Source organism: Hyperolius riggenbachi, chromosome 5, assembly GCF_040937935.1.
Source record: "Hyperolius riggenbachi isolate aHypRig1 chromosome 5, aHypRig1.pri, whole genome shotgun sequence".
Taxonomy (NCBI): domain Eukaryota; kingdom Metazoa; phylum Chordata; class Amphibia; order Anura; family Hyperoliidae; genus Hyperolius; species Hyperolius riggenbachi.
Genome location: NC_090650.1, coordinates 51,993,289 through 52,008,348, shown reverse-complemented (window position 1 = coordinate 52,008,348; position 15,060 = coordinate 51,993,289). Strand labels below are relative to the sequence as shown.

Genomic DNA, 15,060 nt, shown 5'->3' with positions numbered 1-15,060 from the left:
TCTTGTTTCTTAAACTTCATACTTTTACAGTCCTGTGTGTAGATGGGATTGTTTTAAAGGCTATTAAAGGGTTTTAGATATTGCACTTTAAAGAGGAACTTTACTGAAATGGGGAAAAAGATAAGACATTGCAAAGTGGGAAGTTAAAAAATAGGATCAAGAAATGATTGATATTCGCCATGTAATTTTTTCATATTGTATGATCCACAATCAGCCTGCATGCCATCATCTTTACTACTGGCAGACATGAAAAAAAAAAACACAGGACCAACTGCAATTATCTATAACCACATTCCCTAAAAATGCGATATGCTGAAAGGTTGTTTTTTTTATAGATATACTGGCAGCTGCAGCTCAGCAGTTGGAAAAACCGTTCTTTTCTGCAATTCAACGAGGCTCCCACAGTGTGATGTCTGGACCTAGGTCCTGACATCACACTGTGGGAGGGGTTTCACCACAATATCAGCCATACAGAGCCCCCCCCCCCCCCCCCAAAAAAGAGAAAAGACTGTGACTGAAATGCTTGTATTTCTAAAGTGTGGCAGCAGAGCATTTGTGAATGCCTATCTGTCCAATGACTATGGACTGCAGCTGCTTGTCATATTGAGTCTTTCCCTAATGCTGGGACTTCATGTGGAGGAGTTGGAATTATATTCCCTGAGCTTGTTGGATCCAACACCAAGAAAAATAACTCCCTTTTTCTGGATGTGCAACACTAAAGAAAAACCTGCTTTCAACAGATTCCAGTATGGTCATCTTTGGCCTCCTACCCACCAAGCTGCATTTGGGGTTTCCAGTATAAAGCCAACTCTCCTGCCAAAAAGACCACACAGAGAAATAATTCTGAGTTATGCAGTTCCTTTGGGAGTCCTGGTGAGGACAGAACATGTATTTGCTAAACATCTTAAGCTCCACTCTGAAGAAGTTTTGTTACCGATGTAGTACAAGAAACAGCCAAAGGAGACAAAAAAAATAGACACCAGGAGCTCCTGAAGGTGTAGTATGTTGAGGGTATGATACACTCAACAGCATGTGCCGAATATTCACAAGGGTAAGTTGTGAGACGGGCAACCTCAGTGTAACAGCTGGAGAGGTAAGACTGTCCTCTCTAAGCTCTTTAGTCTTCGAAAATGTGGGTCGCACTCCAGGAAAAGGATGGGTTTCAAGGAACCAACATACATGGCCAGCGCCCCAAGCTAAGGGGCGTACATTTGAAATCGGCGCCGGTAGACTTGGGCGCAGGATACAGCGGTATATAGCTGATCCTGCTTCTGCACAAGTCGGGGCCGATTTAATTACTATTTCCCCTCCAGGCCGACATGGATAGTGGGGGAATGAAATAATTCGGCTACCAGCGATTGCTGGAGGCCGAATTATTATGTTTTTAAGTAACTTCGGCTCCGTCTTCTGACGAAGCCGACGTTACTCACTGAGCGCTTCAATAGGAATGATTTCTATTGAAGTCTATGGCTGCGCCCAAATCTAGCAGCGCTGAAAAGCACTGCTCCGAGCTAAGGGGGATTGTATCGGGTATCACTGGGAGGGAGAAGGTGCTCCCACGATGTAATGTGTGGGACTGTTGACTGGATAAAACATAAATTGTATTACCTCTAATAAGAAGGGGGTAACCCAAATAAAATCATAGAGGCACTACCTACTTGCAAAACACTAGTAATAAAACTTATTTGATCTGAGGAAGCAGTGCCACGAAACATCATTTAACTGTCTGGTTTCTATTAAAAATGTTCTCTTTATTTGGCCTACCCCCTAATTATTAGAGGTAAGCCAATTTTTGTTCTGACATTCCCACATCTTAGGGTGCCTCCTTCCTTCCACATGACATCACCATCCGTCCCATCCTCAGGAAGTGCTATTATAATTCTGACACCAAAAAGAAAGTTTTTTTTTCGAACACACCCTACCATCAAGCTGGGCAGAATAAGAAAAGCTTTTCCAGTACTCATAAAAAACCTGGAGTTTTCACTGCTTCATCCAAAGGGGCTGTATAGTCATTACTGTGAATAAGCCTTTCTTTGATTTACAATCCAGCTAATTTAATATTTCATTTCATATATTTATTTGGTAATAAATAATGCAATGTATCATTAAAGGGAATCTTAAGCCAAGAAGTGTTGGACCAATTAGCCTCCCTGGCGTTCTGATTTCCCAGGATTTCTGTGCAAAAAGTGGTTCAATTAATTTCCAATAATTTTCAATTTTTTTTTTTTCCAATCATTGTTTCAAAAATATTGAATTCAATACAGGTTATTGTATTGAATTCAACTTAAAAAAAAAATGTTTGCAGTGAGATGTTGACGCTGTGTGACCCTGGTGTCATCAACGCCGATCGGCGGGGGACATGTCATCTGAGGGAGAAGCAAAATCCATACACGGACATGAAGACGGCACTGGGGAAGCTATCAGAGGTACGTGACGAGGGATCAGCACGCCAATGGTGAGTATAAGACCCAGATGTGAAGGCAGGTGTATAGGGAGCCACATGTAGCCAGATGTCTGGGTAGCCAGGAGTGTAGCCAGGTATATAGGGTGCCAGGTTTAGCCAGTTATAGGGAGGTAGGTGTAGCCAGGTATATAGGGGAGCCAGGTATAGGGTGCCAGATGTCCCCGATCTCCCCCCCTCGATCCTCACTTTTGAGCTGGGGGATCCCCCTTCTGTGCGGCGTGCGGGTGGCCTCTACCCCTCCCCCCCCATCCTCGCTCCCCCCCCCCCCCCCTTCCCTGTCTAAGCCCTTTGAGCAAATAGAAATACTCACCTACTCACCCAGGGGCCCTCTCCAGCGCAGCACTTCCTCCATCGCAAAGTCCCGTCTGTTTACAGTTACATTCCAATACTGAAAGAAAAATCCCCCAATAAGAACCGCACCACAATATAATATCAAAAATAATCAAAAGAGCTTTATTGGTAATCACAAAATTGCAATAAATATAAAATCAATATTAAAAACAACGCAGTGCCAGGATTCATATATATGCATGAAAAATGTACAATGGTAATAATGGAAGTAAATGCAACAAATCCACCCCTCCTCACCTGGAAGGTTAATGTAGAATACACTGAGGAGGTGAGTAAAGTGACAAGTGCTAGATAAGGAAGCTGAAACAACTCTTGAATGAATAAAGTGCTCTAGTGCATGTAAACTAACCAGACTGGTGAGTAGGGCCAGAACGCACGACGAACAATAAGGTTTAAAAATGGAAAACCGTGAAAAGAGAAGCCATCACCCACCGTGAGATAAGGGAAAGACTCACCAACTACCAAGGAGGAAGAGTGGAGATGTGGACCTGCAACCTGCTAGGTTGCAGGTCCACATCTCCACTCTTCCTCCTTGGTAGTTGGTGAGTCTTTCCCTTATCTCACGGTGGGTGATGGCTTCTCTTTTCACGGTTTTCCATTTTTAAACCTTATTGTTCGTCGTGCGTTCTGGCCCTACTCACCAGTCTGGTTAGTTTACATGCACTAGAGCACTTTATTCATTCAAGAGTTGTTTCAGCTTCCTTATCTAGCACTTGTCACTTTACTCACCTCTTCAGTGTATTCTACATTAACCTTCCAGGTGAGGAGGGGTGGATTTGTTGCATTTACTTCTATTATTACCATTGTACATATTTCATGCATATATATGGATCCTGGCACTGCGTTGTTTTTAATATTGATTTTATATTTATTGCAATTTTGTGATTACCAATAAAGCTCTTTTGATTATTTTTGATATTATATTGTGGTGCGGTTCTTATTGGGGTATTTTTCTTTCAGTATTTGAATATAGGCTTGTTTATATATCCCCTTTCTGCACACTTTGTAGTTATTTTTCAAATTGAGCTCACACTATTATAAACTGGTGCTACCCACTTTTCTTGATTCATGTTTACAGTTACATTACGAGACTTGGTGACGTCACCAAGTCTCGTAATGTAACTAAACAGACGGGACTTTGCGATGGAGGAAGAAGTGCTGCGCTGGAGAGGGCCCCTGGGTGAGTAGTTCTATTTGCTCAAAGGGCTTAGACAGGGAAGGGGGGGAGGGTAGAGGCCACCCGCACGCCGCACAGAAGGGGGATCCCCCCACCCACCTGGGGGGATCCCCCAGCCCAAAATACCTCGCACAGAAGGGGGATCCCCCACCCGCAGAGGGGATCCCCCAGCTCAAAATACCCCGCAGAGAAGGGGGATCCCCCACCCGCAGAGGGGGATCCCCCAGCCCAAAATACCCCGCACAGAAGAGGGATCCCCCAGCCCAAAATACCCCGCACAGAAGGGGGATCCCCCCGCTCGCCCTAGCACATTTTCTCCCTAGGGATTCCCTAGGGAGAAGCATGCAGCAGCCTTCAGAGGCTGCTGCAGCGCTGCTGATCACAGCGTGAGGGGAAAGTGCAGGACGAGCTGAGCTCGTCCAGAACATTTCCAGCAAGTTTTCTTTGGACGACCTCAGCTCGTCCAGAACGCTAGGCAGGTTAACCTCCCTGCCGGTTATCCCGAGCTCAGCTCGGGGTAACCTGCCGCGGAGGATTCCTCAGGCCCTGCTGGGCCGATTTGCATAATTTTTTTTTGTTACACGCAGCTAGCACTTTGCTAGCTGCGTGTAACTTACGATCGCCGCCGCTCCGCGCCGATTCGCCGCAACCCGCCGCATCAGAGGGTGCCCCCCCCGAGACCCGTGCGCTGTCTGGCCAATCAGTGCCATGCAGCGTCGAGGGGTGGTTCGGGACTCCCTCTGACGTCACGACGTCGATGACGTCATCGCGCCCGTCGCCATGGCGACGGGGGAAGCTCTCCTGGAAATCCCGTTCAGAACGGGATTTCCGGATGGGTAAATGCGCCGGCGACGATTGGCGCATTCGGGGGGGACGCCGCAGGGAGGCGGGGAAGCATGTAGTTAGCGCTAGGCTAGCTACATGCTATAAAAAAAATAAATGCCAAAAAACACCCTCCCTGCCGTGCGCAGCAATTTTTTATAATGGCAGGAAGGTTAAAGTATATCAAGCAGTTGATTATCTTTAGAGCAACGCGGACATTCTGCGTTCTGTTTCAACCATTTCAGCCTGCAGGGATTTTTCACCTTATGCATCAGAGCAATTTTTACCTCATTCAACTATCACTACATATCACAATTTATTGATCTATATCTTGTTTTTTCCACCACTAATTAAGCTTTCTTTGGGTGGTACATTTTGCTAAGAATTTTCTAATACTGTATATACTCGCAAGCAAGCGGAATTTTTTACCCCCAAAAAGTGGGTCAAAAGTTGGGGAGTCGGCTTGCTTGCGAGTCATGGAATAGAAATTAAGCCCCCCCCCCACTATTACCTTAGCTCGGCGCCGCGTCTATTCCCCTTTCGTGCTTGTAATCCACAGCAGTGCGCCCCACGCAGCGCCTCCCACGGCGGTTGCTGTGATGAGGGAGGGAGCCATAGAGAGAGCGGTTCCCATAGTAACAGCGATACACATCGCCTCTACAGGAAGCTACTCTCTCTACGGCTTTCCTCATCACAGCAGCCACCGTGGGGCGCGCTGCTGTGGATTACAAGCAGGACGGGAATAGAAGCGGCGCTGAGCTACGGTAATAGCAGTGGCGGTCGTGGGGGGGTGCACTATACTATCTAGACTGGGCACTACCTACCCATACTGGGCACTACGTTAGCTATACTGGGGCACTACCTACCCATACTGGGCACTATACTAGCTAGACTGAGGCACCACCTACCCATACTGGGCACTATACTAGCTAAACCGGGACACACTGGGGGGGATCACACGGACAGCATTTCCTACCCTCGGTTTATATGAGGGTCAATCATTTTTTTCCTGGTTTTTCAGGTAAAAGTTGGGGGTTGGCTTGCTTGCAAGTATATAAGGTAAATGTATTTTAACAGGATTAATAAGAAAAAAAAATTCTGTTTTTGGCCATTATAGCTTTAAAATAATCCATGCTACCATAACTAAAACCTATGTATTTTATTTGTCAGTTTTTCTCAGTTATGGCACCATTTAAATTTTGTCCCTATCACAATGTATGGCGCCAATATTTTATTTGGAAATAAGGGTGCATTTTTTCCGTTTTGCGTCTGTCACTATTTACAAGCTTATAGTTTAAAAAATGTTCGTAGTATACCCCCTTCAAATGCATATTTAAAAAAGTTCAGACCTTTTAGGTAACGATTTTTTTTAAAAAAAATTTAATTGTAAGTTTTCCTTAAAAAAAATGTATTTGGGTAATATTTTGGTGGTGAGAAATAAACAGTTAATTTTTAATGTTGTGTACATTGTAATGTAAAAAAAAAAAAAAAAGTAGATGTAGTTTTACTATGAGTTTTTTTTTTCCCTCCTTGTGCTTCTCGCTTACCGGAAGCACAAAGGGGACGTGGAAAATTGTACGTGCAGAAAGACTGAAGCCTCTTGTAAGGGTGCTTCGGTTTTTCTGCTGGGGACACGGATCGGTGATTGGGAACCATGTTCCCGTTCACTGATCCCAGAGCTACCAGGGGACACCACAGGAGCACCGCAGCAGAGCAGCCGCCCAGAGGTGAGCTTCACAGCGGCAGAAATGGTTAAACAATACCAGTTTTCTGGAAGTCTTGTTTTTTCTGGTATTAGTAGTGTCTGAATCAAGCAAAACTAAACAGACTTTAGTCAACGCATGTGATCTGCAAGCGTGTTCAGGGTCTATGACTGAAAGCATTTAAAGGCAGAGGATCGGCCGGACGGCCAGGCAATCTGCATTGCAGTGTTTTAAAATAATTGAATACATCAGCCTTCATATTCCCTTCACTTCAGGTGTACTTTAAAAGTAAATAGTGCGGAGTCTAGGCACTGGCCACTTCCTGCAACGCAGACCATCATTGCTATAGTCTGCAATCCTCTTAGCAAGGTTCTGTATGTAGCTAGCCTAGCGCTAGCTACATGCTTCCCCCCCTCCCTTCGCTATATCTCCCACTCCTCCGGCACTATTACCCAACAGGAAATTCTGCTCTGAACGGGATTTCCTGTATGGGCTTCCCCCGTCGCCATGGCGAGGCTTGGAATGACGTCAGACGGAGTCCCGATCCATCCTTCAGTGCTGCCTGGCACTGATTGGCCAGGCTACGCAAGGGGGGGGAGGGGGTGGGGTGGCGGCGCGTCAGATATCAGATGTTACAGTGCTAGCTATATGTTAAAAAAAAAAATTATGCAAATCGGCCCAGCAGGGCCATAGCAATCCTCTGCGGCGGGTTACCCCGAGCTCGGGATAACAGGCAAGGAGGTTAACAGATTTTAGGCTAGCCCATCTTCTCATGGGGGGGTCTCAGGGTTTTATGTATTTTTAAAAGCACTTAGTGAATGGCAGTTGCTCTGTCCAACTCCCAAAATAGCGTGCATGGAGGCTGGCCAGCATCTTTGTATTAATCATTTTCAGGGAATGTCTTTATAAAGAATAAAAGCTTTGCTGAGAATCCCCCATGAAAAGATGGACTAACCCAAAACTTGTCGGTAATGTCAGATTTCTACTACCTACTGTAAGTGACAGCAACATAGGAGGAAAATAAACTATGGCTCATTTTACTCTGGGAGAAATGTATATCTTATTTGTATGTGTTTTACATTTTAAGATTTTTGCAACAATTCCTCTTCAAGCTCTGACGATCGCCACTGCTTACAAAATGCTTTGCTATTATAAGTCTATGGTGCTGAGCTCCCTAGAGCGCTTGCGAGTTTAGAAATAGCAAATGCAGGACATGCAGAGTTTTGTGAGCGCTTGGGTTCTAATGCATAGCATACGAGTTACCTTAATCGCAGGAAGATGCAGCACAAATCACTAACAAAACGCTTACTCAGTGATTGCGCATTGCGATTTCTAGTGTGCCTTTGGCCTTATAAATGCCTATAATGGTGCCCATACATTGTACGATATTTTCATTTTTTTTCAATTAAACAATTTCATTCAATTATTTCATTAGATTGAATATAACATTTTTTCCAACATGTCCGATCAGATTTTTATTGAAAAGAAAATAGAATAATCGTTTTTTTTAATCGAAAAAAAATATTTTCAATTAGATCATTTTGGTCAAATAAACTGAACATTTTTGTTGTACAGTGTATGGGCACCATAAAATCCACAGCTGTCAGTGCCAATGGCATAACTGAACCAGGTGTTTGGTGTGGAAGTCTGCATGCAGCATACGGCGGGTGGTTACAGAAACACAGCATGTTGCATTTTACAAACTCCCACAACCATGCTGACATCTTACTGCTCCCACGTAGTTTCCTTTAGGTGTACAAGTCAGGTGTTTAAAAAAAAAAAAAAACTACCGGTTTCCTTTATACCAGTGTGATTTCACCTGTTAATCACAATCCTCCAGGCAGCTTACAGTACAGTAAGCGCTGAAAGCCATTTTATCTGGTGATGTTGCATTCAGCATAGACTAAGCTGTACAGTATGGAAAGCACAGCATTGTGATGCTTGCAATCAGTGTAGCAGTCACACGAAACCTCTGCTTCTTCAATTACTTAGCCGTATTGTCTACACTTCTTAGCTCAAAAAATATAGTGCGGCACAGTTCCCATTGGCATAATTACATTAGTGTGGAAAATCTACTTAAAGAGGACCGCCATACAAAAAATAAAAAATCAGTCAGCGCTGCTGTAATGAAAAGTTATATTTACCTCCGGAGTCTTGTCCAACAAAGCCGCCCCGAAGACTCCACATCACTATACTTCCGCCCCTTGGCCCCGCCTCCCCTCCGAGGAAAAACGCCCAGAAATTTACTGCATTAAATTGCCGGGCATTTTTTCTCGGAGGAGAGAAGGGAGTCAGGGCCAAGCAGCGGAAGTGTATTAATGCGGGGTCTTTGGGCCAGCTTCGTGAAACTCTGCAGGTAAATATACTTTTCATTACAGCAGCACTGACGAGTTTTTATTTTTTGCATGGAGGGGAATTATGACTATATCTCTGCTTCACACACAGTAAAATGACTGCAAGGAAAAAAAAAACGGACACCAATATTTCTGTATACTTTTATTACTAAAGTAAATATTCTGAAAAGAAATTCCAGCTTCTTATTTTCTATCACAGTCAGGTTTTATTTTGGTAAATCGCAACTATGATCTTCTAATCTCTCCGTAGCCATATGGTACAAATCTGGGGTGATCTACAACATGCTTTCAACAGGGTTTAAAAATAATTTAGTTTTCATTCCAATGTGATAAAAGAACACATTAATACTACTGCCAGCTTAGTATATATTCTGTATTCAAGCTTTAGTAAAATTAGTCCTTATTGAGTTATCATTCACGTAGTGCAAGGAAATTACTGTAGCATAGAGGTCACCTGTCCTCACCGGGACATAACTCGATGTCCATCCATCCTGGGTGCATCGCCAGAGGGGGCGTGTCTTGTGTGAGCTCAGGTGGGCTTCCTGGACATTAACATGGAAGCAAAAATCAAGTTAGCAAAATTAAAATTGGTTAAATGGTTAAAGAGAATCTGTAAAAAGATACTTACCTCGGGAGGGGGGGCTTGGGGGAGTCTAGATCCTAATGAGGCTTCCCCCGTCCTCCTCTGTCCTACAGTTCTAGCACTGGCAACCCTCAAACACCGGTAAGGTAAATATTTACCTACCATGACCCAGCACAGGCAAAGTAGCAGCTTTCTGATCAGGTTCAGGCGGAAATAGTTGAGCCCGATCGGGCCTGTTCTATTAAGCAGGCAACTCGTGCCTGGGCAGTAGAGTAGACCTGATTGGGCTCGGCTATTTCTGTCTGACCCCGATTGGAACGCTACCTCTGTGCTGGAGCCGGGGAAGGTAAATAATGCAGGTGGACCTTCCCCACAGCCGACATCCTTGCTGGAACTGAGGGGCAGAGGAGGATGGGAAAGCTTCACTAGGATCCAGAGGCTTCCCCCTCCCGAGGCAAGTATCCTCCCCGGAGGGGAATTCTTACAGTTCCTCTTTAAATTACAAATGTACATACACAAGCTCAGATACAATCTGCACAGTTTTATTCACGGCTTTCCTCACCCCAACTCAAAAATATACTGCTACGTTAAAGGTAATCAGAAGTGAGAGGGATAGGGTGGCTGCCGTATGCATTTCCTTCTAAATAATACCAGTTGCCTGGCAGTCCTGATGAGCTCTTTGGCTATAGTAGTGTCAGATAAGCACCAGAAACAAACATGCAGATATTCCAGTCTGACTTGAGTAAAGGGGCCCATACACCTAACGATTTTCCCGCCGATATGCGGCCGATTCGATCACAGTGATCGAATCGGCTGTGAAATCGCCACGCACACTGCTGACAGAACGATCGATTTCCGCCCGAAATCGATCGTTCCTGTCAATCCCTCCGTGCAGAAGATTTTTCTCGATCGCCGGCGGGTCGGGAGTGCATCGATAGCGGCGTTCGAATGCCCGACGACCGACGCAAAAAACAGTGGGTATACATTACCTGTTCCAGCCGGCGCGAATCTTCTTTCCACGCTGTCTTCTGTCTACGCTAGGTTCCGGACCGGCTGCAGCTACACAGATCTTCCTGTCCCAGCAGGAAGTTTAAAAAGTAGAGCACCATCTCCTGTTTAAACTTCCCCTGGACAGGAATTTCAGTAGCTGCAGGAACAGTCTGGAACGGTAAAGGCAGCCATACGATCCCTCTCTGATCAGATTGGATCAGAGAGGGATCTATCTGTTGGTCGAATCTGATGGCAAATCGGCCAGTGTATGGCCACCTTAAGAAACACCTGATCTGCATAAGCTTGCTCAGAGCCTGTGGCTAAAAGTATTAGAGGCAGAGGATCAGCAGGACAGCCAGGTAATATGCATTGTTTAAAAGATAATAAATGTCATCTTCCACATTCCTCTCATTTTACATCCCACCTCTGTTCCCATAGTTACCAAAATATTTTTTTTTTTTAAAGTTAGTTATTTAAAAAATAAAATGACTAACAAAAAATAAATACACAAATTGTTACCTTAGATACTCTGCTTTTTTAGATTTGTCATACAAGTGTTAAATAATAATGGTATATTACTGTTATTTTTGCAAATAAGGGCTTGTAATTATTGATAAGGTACAAACAAATAATATACTGTTGCCATTCATTGTACTAGGAACATGCTGTGATAACCAGGACAAATGCAATGTATTGGTTTTAGCTACAGCAGCATTGTAACAAGATATAGATCATTTAGAGGTGCTAAGCAGTGATAAAGTTGTAGGCAAATGAATGAGAGGAGCGCTAAAATGTAAAAATGGCTGTTGGCGGAAACAGTAAAATAGCCTGTGGGGTGAAGTGGTTAAAAATACCCCTAAAGTGATACATAAAATAAATGTTACATACTTACCTTGGTGGAGGGAAGCATCTGGACAGTCCAGCGGCTTCCCATATCTTATTCCCCACTGTTCTAGCAAATGGTCCCTCTAAGCTTCGACTAGAGCCAGTCAAATAAGAGTTTTCTGTATGCGCTCCCAGTCATGGATGAGCGCATCTGCACTAGACCTGCGTGTGAAAGGTCTGTGCAAGCTCAGCACGATGGTCATGCATGGCTTTTTCCCTCCATGCTCAGGTGCTTCTTTCTACTGGCCATGCGTGGACCTTACTTGTGCATATCTAATTAGGATGCGCTTGTCCATAGCAGGAAGTGAGAGCAGAAGACACTTCACCGGAACAGTATGGTGTAAGAAGATCCAGATGTGTCCCTCTCCCGAAGGAAGCATCTATCTGTTTATTTTGCTTTAGGCGGTCATCGATCTGTATGGAAATTGACAGGTGGGGTCATGGTTTACATTTTGTGGACTCAGCGTTAAAGGGAACCCGAGGTAAGAGTGATATGGAGGCTGCCATACTTAATTCTGTTTAAATAATACCAGTTGCCTGGCATTCCTCCTGATCCTGTGTCTAGTACGTTTAGCCATAGACCCGGAACAAGCATGCAGATCAGGAACTCTGACTCAGCTGGCCCAAGTTTTACTGGATTAGCCATATGCTTGTTCCAGGGTTTTGACTCAGACATGCCAGAAAATCAATAGGGCTGCCAGGCAACTGGCGTTGTTTACATGGAAATAAAATGGCTGCCCCCACAGCCTTCTTACCTCGGGTTCCCTTTAATGGTGTTGGCTTTGATATATGGTTCAAGCCTTTGACCAGAGTTCAAAGGCTCAAGCCTGTATGTAAAACAGTAAGGTGTCTTTAGGCAAGGCTCCTTAATGCTCGTGGTCTCCCATCTCTGAAGAATTTTGAGTCTGCCAGGAGAATAGTGCAATATAAATGTTATGTCTTGAATGGTGCGAGGGAAGAGGTGGAAGTGAGCGAGGGGCTTTAGGTAGCTTTGCCTCGGGTCAGGGACCCTCAGACAAAAATCTTAAAAATATGCTTTATAAGGTAAGTTGACTCTAAAAGACAAGTTCACTTGCTCACCCATCCTTCCTTGCTAATGAAAAACAAATAAATAATGGCAGTCACTATATGGGAGCTACTAAATGGCCGGGTCACTACTGAACTGGCAGCAGCTTAGAGAAATCACCTGCAAAGTCCAAATAACTGCGTTCCTGTAACAACTGTATAGAAATATATGTGGCCTTTGAGGTCTATTATAGACCTCAGGCCAGGCGCCCATCCATATGGTGCTGTGGGCACTTATTTGTGCAGACACTGCAGGCAATTTCTTGGGGCAGCAGATGTAGGAGAGGTGAGCAGGCATTTCTGCAGTTGCCGTAAAAGACTGCCATTCACTTTTTTTTTTTCTTAAATCAGCAGGATGAGGGGATGGAGGAGTGACCTCGTCGTTATTACATTGCTCTTTCAGTAGTAAAGTAAATTATTACAAACCTCCTCTTCCTCTGTAGGTATAAATGTATTAACCAATGGGCAACAAAAGGCCAGATTATTGCGAATGCCAGTGTGCCAGACGAAATCTCGAAGGGCCACCATGATGGCTTCTAAGAAATAAGAAAAAAACAGAAATAAGTGCTGAAGGCCCCTAACATACATGTACCCTGTAACAAAAGTATTGGTTATGCATCTGTACCATTTCTCCTCTACACCAGAACACGATTAGCTTCTACTGCAAAGTTAAAGGGAACCTGAGATGGGGTCCCCGTCATAAAATATACATGCCTGGGGCTTCCTCCAGCTCCCTCAGCATCCTCTTCTCCCTCTCCATTTCTCTGCAATTGGCCCCAGAAAGTCCTCTAGTCCTGGGCCAACTGCACATGCGTGGCCCGGACACGTTCACGCCGCCTTGAGCGTTCTGAGCAGGCGCAAAATGCTCCTGGCGGTGGGAGCGAGACAGGGGAACACGCCGGGCTGGACTGTGCTGACCTCCCTCATCTGTAGGATTTTTCAGGGCCAGTTGCAGAACAGAGAGAGAGTTGAGGACGCCATAGGAGCGATCAGGCCGGAGTGGGCTGGAGGAAGCCCCAGGTATGTATACTTTATAGCAAGGGCCCCATCTCTGGTACACTTTAGGCTCAATTATCAGTGCTGAAAACTGAATAGATAAAGCCATTGTTCTTATGCAATACAATATATATATATATATATAACATATATATCATATCTATATATTTTATTATGGCCAGATCATGAAGTCTGGCCACTTTGGAATCTGGCCAGACAATTTGCGAAGTGGCTGACCGCTGCGGATAATATGCATATATTCTTATTTTATTGGACTTTGGCTAGCCTAAATGCAAAATGTCCAGACCCAGCCCGAGTCCCCACCAAAAATGAAGACCGTTCAGCTGCATTTGCACATTTTTCCCTCTCCACACTCCATGTCCCAACCCCCTCCTATTTTCACCCCCATTACTCCACTTCACCAGACGGCAATATTTACTCTGAGGTCCAGCACAGGCACGGTGCAAGCTTCCTCTTGGGCTCCACCGGAAAAAGCCTGATGTGGTCCGCTATACTGTGCAGGCGTAGAGCTGACCCGATCATGCATGACTATTTACCCCAAAGCCAGAGGTGAACCTGGCACCTGCGCACAGAGGTAAATAAACATTGCTGCATGCAGCAGCCTCTACTGCACACATTTTCGAAGAGTGTTGAGCGCTGGATTGGGCCTGCACAGGAAGATGAGGAAAGCCTCATTAGGAACCAGAGGCTTCCTCCTCCTGAGGTAAGTACCCCATAGGGGCACTTTTTTTCCTTACAGGTTTACTTAAAAAAATAAAATAAATAAACACAGCACAGTAGCTAAAATAGCTTTTAATATTCTGAGGCTATAATTCTAGCCACACTGTACTCTTCAAGCAGCAAGGGAACTGGAAGGTGTCAACACAGTCTACTACGCCAACTACCTTTGGACATAGAACTATACTTCCCACAATGCCTGGCAGCAAAGTGTGTGTGTGTGTGTGTGTGTGTGTGTGTGTGTGTGTGTGTGTGTGTGTGTGTGTGTGTGTGTGTGTGTGTGTGTGTGTGTGTGTGTGTGTGTGTGTGTGTGTGTGTGTGTGTGTGTGTGTGTGTGTGTGTGTGTGTGTGTGTGTGTGTGTGTGTGTGTGTGTGTGTGTGTGTGTGTGTGTGTGTGTGTGTGTGTGTGTGTGTGTGTGTGTGTGTGTGTGTGTGTGTGTGTGTGTGTGTGTGTGTGTGTGTGTGTGTGTAGCAATGGACGCACTTACCTTGTCCCTAGGCTGATGAAAGTTAGACTCGAGGAGAATCGATCTTGCCTGAAAATGATTGAAAACTAAAAGTTAAAACTGCACAATCTAAACGTAGAATGGAGCTCAGTACAGTCTCAAACAAACTACACAGCAGAGAAGCACGGCAATACATGGGACAGGAGTCAGTTGTGTGCAAGTTTTCTTATACACTATGTAACATCTTTGTATGCCAGATCTTTAAAGGACAACTGAAGCGAGAGGGATGTGAAGGCTGCCATATTTATTTCCTTTTTAAGCAATACCAGTTGCCTGGCTGTCCTGCTGATCCTCTGCCTCGAATACTTTTAGCCATAGGCCCCGAACAAGCATGCAGCAGATCAGATGTTTCTGACATTATGGTCAGATCTGACAAGATTATCTGCATGCTTGATCTTGGTGATAATCTGACACTACTGCAGCCAA

At 44.7% G+C, this 15,060-nt stretch overlaps 1 protein-coding gene across 2 annotated transcripts in view; it reads right to left on the bottom strand.

Annotated features, from left to right (window-relative positions):
* Nucleotides 1-9,000: 9,000 nt before the first annotated feature.
* Nucleotides 9,001-15,060, bottom strand: part of ACBD5 (acyl-CoA binding domain containing 5) — a 49,800-nt gene continuing 43,740 nt past the window's right edge. For both annotated transcript variants that reach the window (XM_068235685.1, XM_068235686.1), the window contains 3 exons: nt 14,617-14,664; nt 12,821-12,930; nt 9,001-9,413 (listed from right to left, as the gene is read on the bottom strand). In XM_068235685.1, coding sequence (XP_068091786.1) covers nt 9,401-9,413; nt 12,821-12,930; nt 14,617-14,664 — 171 coding nt within the window. In that variant the 3' untranslated portion in view covers nt 9,001-9,400. The remainder of the gene's footprint in view (nt 9,414-12,820; nt 12,931-14,616; nt 14,665-15,060) is intronic.